At 42.7% G+C, this 16,701-nt stretch overlaps 1 protein-coding gene across 7 annotated transcripts in view; it reads left to right on the forward strand.

Moving 5' to 3' along the window:
• The window catches only part of MAPRE2 (microtubule associated protein RP/EB family member 2), a 162,916-nt gene that overhangs the window by 130,482 nt on the left and 15,733 nt on the right, over positions 1–16,701 (forward strand). For all 7 annotated transcript variants that reach the window (XM_058277132.2, XM_058277134.2, XM_071208633.1 and 4 more), the window contains one exon: positions 15,991–16,130. In XM_058277132.2, the coding sequence (XP_058133115.1) occupies positions 15,991–16,130 (140 nt within the window). The remainder of the gene's footprint in view (positions 1–15,990; positions 16,131–16,701) is intronic.

The raw sequence follows: 16,701 nt of genomic DNA on the forward strand, positions 1-16,701 counted from the left end.
TTATGTGCTTCTTGTATTTCTTATATGCTGTTTTAAACAGTCATGCATTTTAAAGAAATTAAGAGAAAAATATAATTTATTTTTCAAGTTTTTTCCATTTTCACTGCTCTTCATTCATTCCTGAATTATGTGCATTTCTTACTGGTTTCACTTCAGGCAGAACTTTCTTTAGCATTTCTTGTAGTTCAGGTCCAGTGGCAACCAATTCTTTTTTTTTTTTTTTTAAAGATTTATTTTATTTTTTTCTTCCCCCCGCCCCAATTGTCTGTTCTCTGTGTCCATTTGCTGCGTGTTCTTGTTTTTGTCCACTTCTGTTGTTGTCAGCTGCATGGGAATCTGTGTTTCTTTTTGTTGCGTCATCTTCCTGTGTCAGCTCTCCATGTGTGCCTATTCCTGGGCAGGCTGCACTTCCTTGAGCGTGGGGCTCCCCTACGTGGGGGACACCCCTGCATGGCACAGCACTCCTTGCTCGCGTCAGCACTGTGCATGGGCCAGTTGCACACGAGTCAAGAAGGCTCGGGGTTTGAACCGTGGACCTCCCATGTGGTAGACGGACACCCTAACCACTGGGTCAAGTCCGCTTCCCGGCAACTGATTCTTTTAGTTTTCCTTTTTCTGTAAATGTCTCTATTTCTCCTTCATTCTTAAAGGATAGTTTCATTAGATTAGATAAATAACTCTGGGATGATTTTTTTCCCCTGTAAGCACTTTAAAGGTGGTGTTCCACTCTCTTTTGGCTTGCATGGTTTATAATAAGTCTGTGTGAATCATTCTTCCCCTGTGTGTAAATGTCATTTTTCTCTGTGTGCTTTCAGGATTTCCTCTTTATCTTTAGTTTTCAGAAGTGTGACTAATCTTGGTTCTCTTTGAATTTATCTAGTTGTGGAGTTCATTAAGCTTATTGAATCTCTAAGTCTATGTCTTTTACCGTATTTGGCAAGTTTTCAGCTGTTATTTTGTCAGCTCCATTCTCTCTATCCTGTCCTTCTGGGACCCCATTTATCCATTTATTAGACCATTTATCCATGCCATAGCTCATAGGTCCCTAGAACTCGTGTTAATTTTTTTCCAGCCTTCTTTCTCTCTTCTTTAGATTATATTATTTCTCTTGTTCTATCTTCAAGTTTTTCCACTCTTTCTTTCTCATCTCCATTCTACTATTATTGTTCTTAAGTACTTCTCATTATTATGTGGCACAGTTTTTATGTTTTTCACCATTGCTTTCCCCACAATAGCACTGTATTCACTTGGCCTTTTGATATTAAGAAACCACCCCATTGCTATGCTGTATATGGCTTAATAGCTGTTTCCTTAGCTATATTAAGATTTGGGGGAAATGGAAAGAAAAAACTTACATTGGCCAACTTAAGTAAATTGTTCGAGGAGGTCCCTCACTCCCTGGAAGGAGAAGGATGTTGGTGGCTTTGTTCTTGCAGTTACAGAGCTATCATATGTAAGCCGTATGAGGCAAACGTTGGGATCCTCTTCTCCTTATAGAATAATTGCGGTTGCATTTCCTTAGTTATAAGGAGGAAACCACAGTATTAAATAGGGTAATAGAATAAAAAAATTTTTCAAATCCATGAAACTGTACTACACAGTGAACTCTAAGTTTAAACCATGGACTACAGTTAATATAGTACAATTATAAAAATGTGCTTTCATCAGTTATAACAAATGTACCACACCGATGAAAGGTGCTAATAATAGGGTGGAATATGGGAATACTATATTTTATGCATTTCTTTTTTTTTTTTTTTCATTTTATATTTTTTTATTTTTTTTTATTTTATGCATTTCTAACTTTAAAATGTTAATGATTTTAAAAATGGGAGTAGTCCTCTGCTTGCCAGCATAATAAATATCTGTGAGTTTGGAATATTAGGCACATAGAGAAGCAAAGGGTCCTAAAGAATTCAGGAACTTCAAATAGGAATCTTCTGGCAGTGTGTGCGGAAGAGTCCAAAGGCTCCTTCCTAGAACAAGCCATGCATTTTTTATTTCCAGCCCAATTTTTCTTTGCTTACTGAGACAACATCTTTGACAGAAGATGATTTACTTATTCATTTTGCAATTTTTAATTATTTTTGGCTTTCTGGAATCAAAGTATGTCCTTTTTTTTCTTTTTCTTTTTTAAAGATTTATTTATTTCTCTCCCCTCCCCCACTCCAGTTGTTTTTCTCTGTGTCTATTTGCTGCGTCTTCTTTGTCCGCTTCTGTTGTTGTCAGCGGCACAGGAATCTGTGTTTCTTTTTGCTGTGTCATCTCGTTGTGTCAGCTCTCCGTGTGTATGGCATCATTCTTGGGCAGGCTGCACTTTCTTTCGCGCTGGGCTACTCTCCTTATGGGGTGCACTCCTTGCACGTGGGGCTCCCCTACGCGGGTGACACCCCTGCGTGGCAGGGCACTCCTTGTGCGCATCAGCACTGCGCAAGGGCCAGCTGCACACAGGTCAAGGAGGCCCGGGGTTTGAACCGCAGACCTCCCGTGTGGTAGACGGACGCCCTAACCACTGGGCCAAGTCCGCCGCCTTTTCTTTTTTAAAAAAGATTTATTTTTATTTATTTCTCTCCCCTTCCCCCCGCTCCGCCTCAGTTGTCTGTTCTCTATGTCCATTTGCTGTGTGTTCTTCTGTGTCCACTTGTATCCTTGTCAGCAGCACAGGGAATCTGTGTCTCTTTTTTTGTTGTTTTTGTTGCATCATCTTGCTGTGTCAGCTCTCCATGTGTGTGGTGCCACTCCTGGGCAGGCTGGACTTTCTTTCGCACTGGGTGGCTCTCCTTACAGGGTATACTCCTTGCATGTTGGGCTCCCCTATGCAGGGGACACCCCTGTGTGGCAGGACACTCCTTGCGCACATCAGCACTGCACGTGGGCCAGCTCCACACAGGTCAGGAAGGCCCGGGGTTTGAACCATGGACCTCCCATGTGGTAGGCGGATGCCCTATCCATTGAGCCAAGTCCGCTTCCCTTTTTTCTTTTCTTATAAACTGAATTTTTAAAAAGCTTAACGTCAAAAACCTACTGAATGTTGTGGTACTATTTTATAAACTCTTCGAATCTAAAGTTAATATGATAGAAATTTTTTCGTGAAAGTTGGGAGAAAGGAAAACATTTGAAATATTAAGGGAGTCATCAGTAATATTAGCACATATTTATTGAGCATGTTGTAAGTGTCAGCTCTTATAAGCACTTAATATCCATTAACTCAGTCCAGTTTCTCAACAATCCTAGAAGGTAGATAGTAGCATTACCCCATTTTAGAGTTGAGGAAACCGAAGCACAGAGAGGTTTGGTAACTTGCCAAGGTCACACACTAAGAAGTAAAGGACTCAAGCTTTGGAGTCAGACACTGTGATTCCAGAGCACTTCTTGAAAACTCAGGAGTCCACATTAACCAGGTGAAGGCTGTGGGGAACCAGTGGTTAGGGCGTCCGTCTACCACATGGGAGGTCCGCGGTTCAAACCCCAGGCCTCCTTGACCTGTGTGGAGCTGGCCCATGCGCAGTGCTGATGCGCGCAAGGAGTGCCGTGACACGCAGGGGTGTCCCCTGCATAGGGGAGCCCCACGTGCAAGGAGTACGCCCTGTAAGGAGAGACGCCCAGCACGAAAGAAAGTGCAGCCTGCCCAAGAATGACGTTGCACACACGGAGAGTTGACGCAGCAAGATGATGCAACAAAAAGAGACACAGATTCCCATGCCGCTGACAACAACAGAAGTGGACAAAAAGAACACGCAGCAAATGGACACAGAGAACAGACAATGGGACCGGGGAGCGGGAAGGGGAGAGAAATAAAAATAAATCATTAAAAAAAAAGAGAGAAAGTGCTCTGTTCAATGGCGTACATGTCATTCAGTGTGGATATTCAGGCGAGAGAGGTAAGTAGGGCCCTTGTATAATGGGTTAAGAGGTTGTTAGTGTTCTATTGCTGCCACACAGAAACTTAGCAGCTTAAAACACCACACACACATTATCTTACAGCTTCTGAAGTCCAGGCACATCCTAGCTGGGTTCTCTGCTTTAGAGTCTCACAGACTGCAATCCAGATGTCTTCTGGGGCTGTGGTCTCCTCAGGCTCAGTTGGGGAAAGATCTACTTTCAAGCTCTCTCAGGCTGTTGACAGATCCCTTGCATCTACAAGACTGAGACTTCAGACTCCGTTCCTACAGGCTACCTGCAGTTCCTTGCCGTATGGGCTTTCCCAGCATCACTTACTTCACAGCAGCTTACTTCTTCAGGGTTGGTGGGGGAGTCTGCTAACAAGATGGAGTCATATATGTAGTCACATAATCATGGGAGGGAGACATCCCATCACCTAACATGTTCTCTTAGTTGGAAGCAAGTCACAGGTCCCACCCACACTCCAGGAGAGGGGTCTGTTTGTCACAAACATTTATACTTTATAATGGGGACAGTTGGGGGCCATCGAAAGGTTTAAGTGGAAGTTTGCTGTGCCATATAGAGAGCACCAAGTGATATGAGGCTATTGCAGAAAACAGTGTGGGAGAGGATGATAGCCTGTCCCCTGAGGGTATAGAGACTTTAAGGAGGTACAGTCAACAAAGTGATGATTACCTGTGGAAAAGTATGGGAGAGAGGAAGCCAAGGATAAATGATCTTTAAATTTCTGGCTTGATGGTTAGTGAAAGCAGAGAACCCTGGAACAGGAGACGATTGGGTTACGTGCAGGACAGATTCAAATGGGGCCCTGTTTTGGGCTCTCACTTCCCTGAGCTCCTTCCTGCTCTGAGGCCTCAGACTGTGGCTCTGTGCAAGGGAGTCAGGGTAATACCGTGTTCAGACTGTGGCTCTGTGCAAGGCAGTGTGGGTAATAGTGTTCACGTAGCACAGCAGACTTGCCACTATCAGAAAAACATCCTCAAACCCTGGTCTTGCCCACTGTAAGTCAATAGGGACATCGACTGCAATGTAAAGGGCAGCACCATCATGCGTGATTAAGTTCTTATGTTCCCCCCAAAATGGCTGTTTTAGTTTATAAGCTTTTTGCTGCATGCCAGGAGTGCAGTGACACCCGTGATGTTGTTGTCATGGTAACGCCTGTGTGTCTTCTCTGCCGACTGGGTTTGCTCGGCTTATTCAACCACTCCCTTTCAACCTCTGCCTTTCCCTGTTGCTGGAGTCAACAGGCGGGAGGTGGGGGTGGCGCCCCTCTAAATTACTTTAGGGATGCTGATGGGGTTGAGGGATCCTCACCATTTCTTTGCTCTGAGAACTTTTTTTTTTTTTTAAAGGATTTGAGCTAAGATGGTGATTAGATTTTGTGCCTAATGTGTTTCAAAGCAGACCTAATTTTCTACCAAAATGCTAGAAATGTGAAAAGTCAGGTTTATCGAAAGACGTATATACCATGTTCAAATAACTGTTTAAAAGTTAGAATTTTTAACACTCAAGCCATTTCAAGATGAGGAACTCTTTCCTGTATTTTCCCCTCTTATGAAAAATTCTCTGAAACCAGAATGACTCAAGCAGAGCCTGGAAAATACTGGAGAATCACATGATGGCTAAAAATAAGCACATCATCTCCAGCAGGGACAGTAACCAGGGCAGAAGTAGAGCGGTCCCTGAACGCACCCCCTCCCTGGACATGCTCGGCGCAAGCAGTCTTCTGGCTCCTCACGGGCAGGCGCGGGGGTCGCAGTCAGGGGAGAGGGCCCACAGGTACTGCTCGCTCTCTGTAGACCCCTGACCCACGGTGCGGCTCATGCGTGCTCTCCCGGGGCAGAGCCATTTATTACACTTGAGCAGCAGGTTGGGAGGGCCTCAGACTGACTCCTTTCTGATGTCCCTGCCTTCTTTTCCTTCAGTACCCCTCCACCTTGGAACCAACAGCAAATGGTACTATGGTATAAACAATTATGTTATTGTTTACTTTGCTAGTGTCAGCAAATGGGAATTCAGCTATTGATCACAGTTTGTCTTTTTGTTGCTTAACGTTGCAAAGCATAGTGATGTAAAATGGCCAGGACATTTGGCAGCTGTCCTATAGGATGTATAATATAGTTTTCTAAACTGTAACCTTGCAAATACTTTGCCTAAAACGGTCACTCACTACTCATACCCAGAGGAATTACCGCACTAGCCTCCTAACTGATCTTTCTGTGTTGACTCTCCCCCTCCCCCAGTCAGTTCTCAACACAGCAGAGTAGCCTTTTTTTAAACCTAAGTCAAATCATGTCCCTCCTCTGTTCACAATCCCGCAGAGTTTCCATTTTCCCTTGGAACAAGAGTCGCCTGTGTGAGGCCCTACACCTTCACTCTCTGGCCTCTCGCCTGACCACGTCCCAGGTTTCCTCTGCTTTACCCACCCTGGCCTTACACTAAACAAATGGTGCAGGGCCTTTGCACGAGCCTTGGGCCTTTCCTCTGTCTGGAATGCTCTTCTCGCTAGCCATCTGGCTCACTTCCTCTCCCCACTCAAATCTTTGCTCACATCTCAGTTTCTTAACGAGGCTTTGGAGTAAGGGATACTTCTCCAACTGGCATGTCCCTTGCAGAGATCCTGTAAACTGTGAGTTGTTGCAAGAGATACTGGCTTCTGTGCTGAATGAGCTGGGCAATTCCCACGTCTACCGATTTGAAACTCGCCTCTTTGTGTCTGAAAGGACGTGGTTCGGAATGTGGCCCCAGTCTGAAGTAGCTGTAATTTGAGAAGACCCACAGCCAACGCTCAACCTTCCCTGAACTTCCTGTCTAAAATTGTTGCCCACCCACTCCCAACCTGGCAGAACGTCCCATTGCCCTGTTCTACCTTTCTTTTTACCATAGCCCTTATTTTCTAGTTTACTGCATCATTTACTAATGTATTATGTTATTGTCTGTGTCTAATTTCCCCTGATAGAACATAAATTCTGCAAAGACAGGCATTTTTGTTTTGTGTGCATTGTTTTATCCCAAGTGCCTATTAACTTGTCAAGCACATAATAGAGGTTCAACAAATGTTTTTTGCATGAATAAGTGAATTAGGGTAATTTAAGGAGGCGCATAGACACTTGAGCAAAGTTATCCTGATATCCAAGATAAAATGTGCATGGGAATAAAATTAAAACCTACAAAAAATTTAAAAAATAAAAATAAAAAAGTGCATGGGATAGTGGAACCTCTGCCTTGGAGCCCAGTAGTAGGTTATGGGGTTAGTAATTTTTATAAAGGTTTTCTTTAAATAAAAAGTGTCTTCTTTCCTTCTTACAGTTTCAGCAGTTTCATTTTTATTTTGCCAGTGTCTATAGTCTTTCACCCGCTGAACTGGGTCTCATTTACTGAGCAATAGTAATGTAAGCTGACATTTACTGAGCACATACTGTGGTCCAGGCTCCGGTTTATAAGAGTGTTCTGTGTTTTATTTCATGTACTCCTCCCAACTCTGTGAAATAAGGACTAAAAGTCCTATTTTATACATAAAGGATGCAGGAAGGCAGTGAAAGCTACCTAGCCAGCAGGTGGCAGAACCAGGACTCCCAGGAAGGCGGTCTGGCCCCGGAGCCCCCACTCTTCACCAGTGTGCCACCCACACCCCTACCCCTGCAGGATGACGGCTGTCCCACTCCACCCCACGTCTTCATTCCCACAAGAGGAGTGTGGTTCACTATCAGCTTTGGGGAGCCTCCCCAAGTGGTTCAAAGAGGAACTGCCCACTCTTATGAGCTGACAGAAATAGCAAAAGGGAAGAGCTGCCAAACTTTGCCAGTGTCATTGGTAAGGACCAAAGCCTAAAGGGCTGTAAACTACTAATTTCAAAATAAAAAGAAGCAGCATCTTAATGATCTCATGAACCAGGGCTCCCAGTGCTATCTAAGTGCCATTTGGACTGACCTCTAGCCACAAAGGTGCTCCCCCCACCCCCCTTTATTAAAGAAGTTGTGTGTTTACTGAACAATCATGCATAAAATATAGGATTGCCATAAACCACCCTGTTAACACCTTGCATTGATGTGGAACATTTGTTACAATTGATGCTAGAACATCTTTATAATTGTACTATTAACTATAGTCCATGGTTTAACTTAGGATTCACTGTTTGGATAGTGTAGTTCCATGGACTTTTCTTTTTTAATTTTTATTTTATCACCACATAACACAATATTTTAATCATGTCCTATATATGTGTTTATATGAACTGTTAATTACATTCATGATGCCGTGTTACCATCTATAACCAAAATATTTCCATCGTTCCAACTAGGAACCCTGCACATTTTAAGCCTTAACTTCCCATTCTCTATCCCTACCCCCTGGTAACATATATTCTACATTCTGACTCTGTGAGACAAAGGGTTTTGTTTTGCCCTCAGAGCAGAACATAGCTACAGAATCTACAAAGTGAAGGTATCATTTTTTTTTTTTGAAGGAAAGCATTAGATCTTTAACTACTAAGTTGAACTTGCATCATCAGAATTGTATGGGAGCTGACAGTCATCTTGCAGTGTGATGGCTCTGGCGTCAGTTTGGTCACTTAGGAAACCCTCTTCCTGTAGGCATTCCTCTCTGCTCATCAGACCTGCCTGCACTCTTTTCCCCAGCAGCAATTTCACTTTCTTTTTTTTTTTTTTAACTTAGCCCATATCTCAGTTAAAAAATAAAATCTACTTACCCCAATAAATGGGATGAGGAAGAGATGTCACACTCATTCACGAAATACTAATCAATAAAGATTCATTGTATTTTCCTTCATGTTTCAGTTGTGTGTTTTTTGGGTTTCCTTTTTTCAGTAAATACATTATCTTCAATATACTTTTTTTTTTTTAAGATTTATTTATTTACTTATTTTTCCTTCTTCCCCTCCTCCCACCCTGCTGTTTTTGCTCTCTGTGTTGTCTTCTCATTTTCTCTCCTCTAGGATTCATTTCCCTCTCCGGGATTTGATCCTGGAGACCCTTGAGGTAGGGAGAGGTTCCCTGTCGATTGTGCCACCTCAGTTCCTGGTTTCTGCTGCACTTCACCTTGACTCTCCCCTTGTCTCTCTTTTTTGATGCGTCATCCATCCTGCTGTATGACTCACTTGCGCCGGGCACTGGCTTGCCACATGGGCACTGGCTCACCATGCTTTCTCTCCTTTTTCACCAGGAGGCCCCAGGGATTGAACCCGGGTCCTCCCATATGGTAGGCGGAAACGCTATCACTTGAGCCACATCCATTTCCCTCAGTATACGTTTACTCATCCTGTTGAGGGGCATTTAAATGTTCTCTCTAAATGTCTAAAGCATTTCTTTTGAACAATCATTTTTTTATATTAGAGAAAGTGTAGGTTTACAGAAAAATGCAGAAAATACAGAGTTCCCCTATACCGCCTGTAGCAGTTTGATATTATTGATGAATTCCAAAAAGAAATACTGGATTACATTTGTACCCTGATCATTTCCTCTGGACATATGAGATTATATTGGATTTACTTAATCAAGTAAACCTCTTGTGTCAGTAGGACGTTGAGTCCCCACCCTTTGGTGGGTAGGGACTCGCAGATAAAAGGCCTGGCAAAGGACAGAGTTAAGGGTTTTTGATGTGGGAGTTTTGATGTTGGAGTTTGATGCTAAAGCCTTAAGCTGGAGTCCCAGGAAATAAGAAGAGAGAAGCAAGACCAGGAAAAGAGGAAACCGAGGAAGCCTGAACCCTCACAGATGTTGGCAGTCATCTTGCTCCAACACGTGAAAATAGACTTTGGTGAGGGAAGTAACTTATGCTTTACGGCCTGTTTGTCTGTAAGCTCCTACCCCAAATAAATACACCTTATAAAAACCAACCAATTTCTGGTATTTTGCATCAGCACACCTTTGACTGACTAATACACCCCCCCCCCATACACACAAACAGTTTCCCCTATTATATTAACACTTTGCATTAGTGTGGTACCTGTGTTACAGCTGAGGAAAGAAGCTTATAAATGTGCTATTAACTACAGTCCAGAGGTCACTGTTTGTGTTGTACAGACCTGTGTGGTTGTTTTGTTTTATTTTGTTTTTATTCTAGTAATATCTGTACAACCTAAAATTTCTCCTTCTAGCCACATTAAAATGCACAGTTCAGTGCTCTTAATTACACTCACAGTGTTGTACTACCATCCATTACCAAAACTTCTCCATCACCCCAAAAGAAAGTCTGTACCGATTATGCATTAACTTTCTCTGTTTTTTTTTAATTGAGTGAGAGAGACGGGGTGGGGGGTAATGATCTCACAAAGTAGGGAAGACTGAAGAGTGTTGCTTCTTGAATGTGTGTGTGTACGTGTGTTTTTTAACGTCTCATCAGTATTAGTGTCATATTTTTAGCTCCTCCGTTTATGACTTTGGCAGAAGGAATATGGCAGATTACATTAAAAGAATATCTAAATTCCTCCAGAGCTCTGGCCATGAAAGATGAAGCCAAGTACAGTTGTTTTATTTGCTTCATCCTAGTGAATTCACTTGGTCTCATATGACCAAAGTGTTGCAGCATTTTCCATAAACCTTAAGCAGGCGACTAATTATTGACTTAGACACAGCGATGCTCCACATTTACTAAGGCAGTGAATCAGGCCACTCTTTTTTTTTTTTTTTTTTTTTACAACTATGGTTAAAATGTCTTAGAATCATATATATACCCCAAATCCTAAAGGCATTAATTAAAATGCAGCTGCTCAAAGACAAGCATTGTAAATCACATCTCTATACAATGAATGTCAGAATTATAGAAACTTGTACAGAATTTATGTCTGTTTTCCTCTGCTTCTGAAACTCCTTTTTATTTTGAAAGGGAAAATTAGGGAGGGAGAGAAAAGCTTGAGGGCAAAGCGACTGCTTGTAAAACAGGGCTACCACTAATTATGTTTTCAGGACATCATCAAATGCAGCTTGAAAAAAAAATTGGAATGTTTGATAGCTACAAGAACAGATCTTTATCTGTATTATAGCCAAAGTAGCTGCAGTCTCTTTAAAAGCCTTTATGTAAATAATTCTCACATGCCCGCACTGTTGAGTGAAGAGGCATGGGAAGGTACCAAGTGAAGTCATCAACTGAGTAGAGGATTCTGGGAATCAGGAAGGCAGCCAGTGAGGATCCCAGCATTTAAAAACCAGGGTTTGTTACTATGAAGGATGTTATTGGGCTCATTTCACAAAACTGGAATATGGTAGCTTACATAAAAATATTGTCGTCGTTAAATTTACCAGTGTTGATAACTGTACAGTTTACTGATACCATGCTTATTATATTGGCCCATGTAACTACAAAAGGAGTATTGGGCAGTCCCAGAAACTGCTAAAGCAGGGGTTCTTAACAAGGGGTCAGTGAGCTTGAATTTAAATTTAAAAAAAAAAACCCATTATCTTGGTGGGGACTTGTTGGTTCCGATGTGATGTATTTATTCAATAATACGCAGTACAGTGTGGACTTAGTAAGGGATTCGTGGTTTTCATATGAATGGCAAAGGGGTCAAGAGCCCCTGCTCTAAGGAGTATCCTCTACTCTAAGATATTGTTTATTATTTTTCTACAAAGTACAAAAGTTTTGTTATATAATATAATACAAAAGTTTTGTTTTTATTTTTATAAATCTAGTGTATCTCTGTTAATCATGTGATAGCTGTGAGGAGTAAATTACTTGATTTCAGACTGAAGCTTGTGATGATTTAAAGAGTTGACAGTCCTTTAAAAATAAGATTTTAGTTTCACCCTTGATTGTGTTCTTTCAAAGCCTCAAACCCCTGAAGATACTAATATCTTTCCCGTATCTTTCTGTTCTTTCATCTTTTCCGATTTATTCCTTAGGAGATATTAATGTACAATTAACTTGGGCTCATGGCTCATATCATCACTCATCAGACATTTGTTGCCATTATCAATAAGTTTCTTTCTAAACTGCTTAATCAAAATTTCAAAATCCCTCCGATTTTAGATACCAAATGCTAATTTCTTAATCGATCTATTGTTAAATTTTTAACTTTTGTTTTCCATCCTGTGCCTTTCCTTGTGGGTCCATACCACGCTCCCCATTAGTGATTGTAGGGTGGCTGCAGCTGCTCTACATCCCAGTGTGCTGGGAGAAGACGGGGAGAGACCGGCCAAATCCCCTCCTCCCGCCTGGCAGGAGAGGGCAGGAGAGCATGGCCTCCACCTCTTCATCTCCAGAGAGTTGCAGAGAGCGTACGTGGTGTACCAGGGTGGGAGACGCAGGGCTCTCAGGTCCAAACTGACCTTCACGGGAATGGGGAAGCAGATGCCATTTTAAGCGGAGACTCTGAGGAGCCAGTTTGGGAGTCGATCCACACAAGCATATTTAAATTGGGCCCTGGCGACAACAGTCAGGGATGCAGTTTCCTTCCCTGTGAGGCCTGATGTGGTTGGAACCTGCCCCAGGGCTGCTCTCCCGCCTTGAGCCACAAAGAATATGTCTCCCCGGGCCTCTCACTTTCTCTCCACCCATGTCTTCTCCTTTCCCTTCCTCTGCTTATTTCTAGTAGCTCTTCTCTGATAACTTGGGCTCGACTGGGGCCTTGACTTGCCCTGACCCCTTCGGCCCCTTCCACTTCCTCTTCTGGGCCTCCTTTCAGTTTCCCTTTCTTCCACGTTTCTTTGTTTTGTTCTGTTTTAATGAGACTGGGTAAGGCAGAGTATAAGAACACAAACGTGTCTGATGAACCTAGCTCACTTATCGCGACCAGCCACGTCATCAGTTCTGAGCTGCTTTGCGAGGACGGCCGGGGTGAGTGGGCAGTCACACGCTCCTTAGGAGGCTCCTTCCACAAGGCTGTTGCCCTCAGAAGGGGCCTTGCTGAGAGCAGAGCCTTACTGCCTTGCTCCTTTTAGAGCTAAGCATTTGCTGACTGGATTTACTGACCCCATCTATTGTCCTGATTCCGGATAGAAAGGGCCTAAGTAATAATGAAAGGTGATCTTGACAGGAAACCACATAAGAGCTCCCCTTCAGGGAAGCTGGCACTTTCTGGTTTCCTAAGTGGATTGCTGGCCCTTCCTGTCCATGACTTCAATTCTTTGCCATCAGCTCCTCTGGCTTTCTTTGACATCTTTGCTCTGGAGAAGTGCCCTCTCTTAGGAGTTGTGTTACAAATTATAAAATCTTTTACTGAGTGTCTTCTCTGTGTCAGGCACTGTGATTGGCCCTGGAAAGATAAGATGGTGAACAAAACAGATGTAACATCATGGAGTTTGTCTGATGGTTCATATTACTCAGCCAAAAGGGGTGCTGATGCAAAGTACCAGAAAGCTGTTGGCTTTTATAAAGGGTATTTATTTGGGGTAAAAGCTTATAGTTAACAAGGCCCTAAAGAGTCCAACTCAAGGTACTATAAGAGGTACTTCCTCACCCTAGTTCTGTCATTTCTTCCACATCTTTTAACCCTACATGCCCTAATGATATGGTCGAATCAAAGCCCTAATCTTCATTTAATCAAGTAAATGTAAAGCCTTTGAATTTAACACAAAGGGTATCCCGCCCAGAGAAACAGACCAGTTTACAAACATAATGTCTCTTTTTGGAATTCATAAATAATACCAAACTGCTATGGGAGAATAGGCCTTAAAAAAAGGACTATATAATTACAGTTGGTGTGTGCTCTGAGGAAAGTGTTTGGGGTGCTGAGGCCTCCCAGGGGAAGTGACAGAGACCTGAAGGACGATGGACTTTGTTTCTCTCGGGGTGGGGTTGGGGGGGACGCAGGAGGGGAAATGTCTCAGGCAGAGGGAACGCAGCCCGAACCACACTGTGTGGTCATGCAGGCATGGAGCCCTAGTCCGCGTGTGTCAACATCAAGGGTAGCCAGGCATAGGCCTTCTTGGATGACTCCGTTGCCCCACGGGACTGTGAGCTCCTGAAGAGCCAGGACTGTGTCTTAGTCGTCTTTGTATCCCCAGCACTCGACGATCTCTAGTACATGGCACATAGTAGGCACTCAGAAAATATGCATTTATTAAACAAGGAAGGGGTTTTGATGATCAGAGTCCTTGAGCTGCTCTGTTAGGTTTTCTTTATATTAAAATACAATGTATTGCTAATAAAAAGGCCTGAACTAACTTGACTTTTCAGGTACTGCTTCCCTAGCTGGGCTGGTTGGCTGCCCTCTGAGGAAGGCCCTTTGCCAGGTCAGCATTTCCCAGCCCTGCTTCCTCTCCTCTTCTGTGCAGTGTTCTCTGCACCCAGTTGATATGGCCTTTGGTCAGAGAACCTGGATGGTGGGCACCAAAGTAGTGAGTGCTACAGGAGTGCTTGACCTGGGCTCCCACAGAGATGAAGGGTCCTTGCAGCAGTACATAATCACCAAGAAAGCAAACATCAGCTCTCTAGAATCCTCGGGAAGTTCTGCCTAAGTGAGATCTCAGATTGCTGAAGATTCACCCTTTGAACTCTCAGACTACTTTAAGGCATTCCCAATTTAATTGTTCTCATTTTAAAGTATATTGGGCATTATCTTTTTTATAACTTTTCATTGCAGTAACATATAGAATTCTGAATTTCCCATTTTAACCACTTCCACGTAGTTAAAAGGGGAAATGAGAAATTCTTTTTTTGTTTCTTTATAACAAAGAGGCATGTATATTAAAGGGCATGATGCTGTCAGTGCTTTTTGAAGGTGTGAGTGGCTTTTGTATCTATAAACTAAGCACTCCAGGCACCTGAAGACATATAAATAGAAATATTATAGCCTTCCTGTTTGCTACTTTGTAATTAGGATATTGGTTGAGACTTGAAACTGCTGTCAGCATACTTGCCTTTATAACCCCTTGCCTCTTTCTTATCTTTTGCTTCTGATAAACTGTAAAATTGGATACCACATAACCACGTTTTATTTACTTGTTCATGTATTTATTTCAACATGCATTTGTTCAGTAATGGCCTGAAATCCGTAGTCCTTTGGTATGTGTATAAGCTTCATTGTGTAGATTCTGTGGCACCTGTTTTGGCTACATAGAGGCCATTTCCTGTGTCTGTTCTGTGTTCTAGACTGAGATCACAGTGTGAGCTGAGCTCCTGGTATCTTGTCTGAAATCAGTGCTCAGTTTTTTTTGTTTTGTTTTGTCTTTATTTATATCACTATTAAAACTGTTAAGATGGATCATTTAGTTAAGATGCTGATTCCCAGATCTCCCCATTGTAAAGGTGCATTTTTCCCTTTATAATAAATAACTGAGTAATTTATAGGGTAAAACCTTGACATGTGAGAATGTCTTATTTCCCAACATCCTCTCCCTTAATATTTTAGCATCTATCAATGATACTTTCCTGAATAGATAATTAGTTGATGGGTGTCGAAAAATTGTGATTTTTCTTGTTCTGACATTTCTTCTACATCTTCTATCTGGCAGTGTTTTGTAAAGAAACTCCTTATAGTCTGTGTGTGTGTGTGTGTGTCAATATCATGGTGGATGTATGGATATTTTTTTCAATGCATTTTAATAAATTTCAGCCACGATTCTTTTTTATATGCAAATTGTCCCAAATTCGGCCAGTTGGGAGCCCTTTAAACCAGGCCCTGTAATCTTTTTTACATTACTCCTTGAGCACATCCTTGCTTTTTTGATACAATAGGCTGTCCCGGGCTCACCTGTACTTCCCCACCCCCAACCCTGGAATCAGCCGTTTCTCAGGAAGCCATTTGAATGCAGAAGAGCACTTAGAAACCAAGGTTTGGGCACCAAGAGTGTTCACTGCTATTGAGATGCATTGTTCCTAGGTGCTTTCAGTGGCTAAAGCTAGGAAATAAAATAAAAATGAAGAAATACACATTAGTATTGATATTTCTTCTGAAATATTAATCTGTTATAAGGTCCTCTTCTGTTAGGAATTTCAATTATATGTGCTGCTTCTGTAATGGGAAGGATTACTGGGGTATGTCATACCTTTTATTAAACTCCTTTTATATCATATATTTGCTTCCTATCTTAAAAAGCATTTTCAAAACATATTATTTGAGATATAGTCACATACCATATAACCCATCCAAAGTGTACAAAACATTTTATAATTTATTCTGGTTGCTTTCAGGTGCAGCTAAATCAAGTCCAGCATCTAAACCAGGATCCACACCTTCTCGTCCCTCATCAGCCAAAAGGGCTTCATCCAGCAGCTCAGCATCCAAATCTGATAAAGATTTAGAAACACAGGTCATACAGCTTAATGAACAGGTAACTCAGCATCCCTGGCCCTGGCTCTGGTAGCAGTGGCCTGTGTAAGGGGTAAAGGACCCAGACCCTGTGGGCCTGGGAGAAGAGGGGGGAAATGGGGCAGAATCAGTGGTTTCCAGCAAGTAAGAAGAAAAAAAACTGTTCAGGAAGAGAGAGTCAGTGGCCTGTTGTGAATGGAAAGTGATGGTCACAAATTGCAAAGGTGTACATTAAGGCTGAATATCCAATGACTCAATCCAAAGGGCATGCAGGCTTGCAGGCCAGCCTCCCCCTTCCCCACTTCAGTGGCCGTCGTGAGCTCCCGGCTGGACCATGGCCTCTGTTAAAGACCACTCTGCAGTTAGTCTGCCTTTCTCCCCTCGTCCCTCCCCCCCTTTCCTTCCTCCCTCCCTCCTTTCTTTCAACAACTATTTGTTAAGCACGTTCTATGAGCCAGACACTGAGCTTGATGCTAGTAGAATAATAGTATGCAGGATATGGCGGCAGACTTGGCCCAGTGGTTAGGGCGTCCGTCTACCACACGTGAGGTCCGCGGTTCAAACCCTGGGCCTCCCTGACCCGTGTGAAGTTG

This window comes from Dasypus novemcinctus, chromosome 16 (assembly GCF_030445035.2).
Source record: "Dasypus novemcinctus isolate mDasNov1 chromosome 16, mDasNov1.1.hap2, whole genome shotgun sequence".
Classification (NCBI taxonomy): Eukaryota; Metazoa; Chordata; class Mammalia; order Cingulata; family Dasypodidae; genus Dasypus; species Dasypus novemcinctus.